This window comes from Nansenia antarctica (genome assembly GCF_963989245.1).
Source record: "Nansenia antarctica genome assembly, chromosome: 18".
Taxonomy (NCBI): domain Eukaryota; kingdom Metazoa; phylum Chordata; class Actinopteri; order Argentiniformes; family Microstomatidae; genus Nansenia; species Nansenia antarctica.
This window is the reverse complement of record NC_137691.1, coordinates 3116098-3118351: the sequence shown is the minus strand read 5'-3', so window position 1 is coordinate 3118351 and position 2254 is coordinate 3116098. Positions and strand designations below refer to the sequence as shown.

Sequence of the window (2254 nt, the reverse complement as noted above, 5' to 3'; positions counted from 1 at the left end):
ATGATTGAGCCTGTGTGTGTGTTACCCTATGATTGAGCCTGTGTGTGTGTGTGTGTGTGTTACCCTATGATTGAGCCTGTGTGTGTGTGTTACCCTATGATTGAGCCTGTGTGTGTCTGTGTTACCCTATGATTGAGCCTGTGTGTGTCTGTGTTACCCTATGATTGAGCCTGTGTGTGTCTGTGTTACCCTATGATTGAGCCTGTGTGTGTTACCCTATGATTGAGCCTGTGTGTGTGTGTGTGTGTTACCCTATGATTGAGCCTGTGTGTGTCTGTGTTACCCTATAATTGAGCCTGTGTGTGTGTGTTACCCTATGATTGAGCCTGTGTGTGTGTGTTACCCTATGATTGAGCCTGTGTGTGTGTGTGTGTTACCCTATGATTGAGCCTGTGTGTGTGTGTGTTACCCTATGATTGAGCCTGTGTGTGTGTGTTACCCTATGATTGAGCCTGTGTGTGTGTGTGTTACCCTATGATTGAGCCTGTGTGTGTGTGTGTGTGTTACCCTATGATTGAGCCTGTGTGTGTGTGTGTGTGTTACCCTATGATTGAGCCTGTGTGTGTGTGTGTGTGTTACCCTATGATTGAGCCTGTGTGTGTGTGTGTGTGTGTTACCCTATGATTGAGCCTGTGTGTGTGTGTTACCCTATGATTGAGCCTGTGTGTGTGTGTGTGTTACCCTATGATTGAGCCTGTGTGTGTGTGTTACCCTATGATTGAGCCTGTGTGTGTGTGTGTGTGTTACCCTATGATTGAGCCTGTGTGTGTGTGTGTGTGTGTGTGTGTGTGTGTGTGTGTGTGTGTGTGTGTTACCCTATGATTGAGCCTGTGTGTGTGTGTGTGTGTGTGTGTGTGTGTGTGTGTTACCCTATGATTGAGCCTGTGTGTGTGTGTGTTACCCTATGATTGAGCCTGTGTGTGTGTGTGTGTGTGTGTGTGTGTGTGTGTTACCCTATGATTGAGCCTGTGTGTGTGTGTGTGTGTGTGTGTGTGTGTGTGTGTGTGTGTGTGTGTTACCCTATGATTGAGCCTGTGTGTGTGTGTGTGTGTGTGTGTGTGTGTGTGTGTGTGTGTTACCCTATGATTGAGCCTGTGTGTGTGTGTGTGTGTGTGTGTGTGTGTGTGTGTGTGTTCACAGAAAGGCCTAAAGAACGTGTTTGACGAGGCGATCCTGGCGGCGCTGGAGCCTCCCGAACCCAAGAAGAAACGCAAATGTGTGCTGCTATGAGTGGACCCCCCCCACACACACACACACACACACACCCACCCTCCTAGTCCCCACCCTCCCTCCATCCCCCTCCACACTCAGCCCCTCTCCCTCGCTCTGCTAAGGCTGATGACAGCTTTGTACTCTTAAGCGAAGTCTAGATAGAAACAAACCAACCAACAAACAAACAAGGCGTTTCTGATTTTACTCTTGAATATCGACACGACCCCTCCCTGATCCCTGTTCCCTGATCCACCCCTCCCTCCCTGATCCACCCCCTGATCCATCCCTGCGTTTAACCAGCCAACCGACGGAGGGACGGGAGCTAACCAGCTTTTACTGCGGCGACTGCGCCATTAAGATCACACGGCACTGATCCAAGATCAGATAACCCCCCCCACACACACACACACACACACACACACACACACACCCAACATTCATAATCTTAAACCTTCGGCGGAAGAAAGGATGTGATGCTCTGTCAGATAGGTGGGAGGCCATGTCAGCTGTCTGCTTTCACCCTGTTCCTTCATCGGTGCAGGTGAAAGGGAAGGGAGATAGAGGGCACCCCTGTTCCTTCATCGGTGCAGGTGAAAGGGAAGGGAGATAGAGGGCACCCCTGTTCCTTCATCGGTGCAGGTGAAAGGGAAGGGAGATAGAGGGCGATAGAGGGCACCCCCACATACCACTGGTGTTACAGTCCAGCACTCGACGGAGGTGGGGCGGGGGGGGGCGTTAGGCTAGGTTATGAGCTCTTGGAAGGGCTAGGGTTAGGGTTAGGGCTGTCATCGCTTCTCATGGTCGCCATGCTGCCAGGCTACAGTTAGGGGGGGGGGGGCGTTAGGCTAGGTTATGAGCTCTTGGAAGGGCTAGGGTTAGGGTTAGGGCTGTCATCGCTTCTCATGGTCGCCATGCTGCCAGGCTACAGTTAGAAGTACACCGTTAAACAGTGGTTTGGGGGGTTTTGGTAGTTTTATTAGCCTAGTCAGTGTTGTGGCCTAGTTGCTATTAGACACCCAGCCACTCGGCCAGTTGAAATATG

At 51.0% G+C, this 2254-nt stretch overlaps 1 protein-coding gene across 2 annotated transcripts in view; it reads left to right on the top strand.

Annotated features, from left to right (window-relative positions):
* Positions 1-2025, top strand: part of cdc42 (cell division cycle 42) — a 20323-nt gene extending 18298 nt beyond the window's left edge. The window contains exons 6-7 of one of the 2 annotated variants that reach the window (XR_013937898.1): positions 1141-1802; positions 1852-2025. Coding sequence is in view for 1 of the 2 variants with exons in the window: in XM_080548621.1 (XP_080404747.1) it covers positions 1141-1230 (90 nt within the window). In the remaining variant the exon portion in view is untranslated. Of the gene's footprint in view, positions 1-1140 lie in introns of both variants that reach the window. The other variant, XM_080548621.1, reaches the window with a different exon arrangement.
* Positions 2026-2254: the final 229 nt, after the last annotated feature.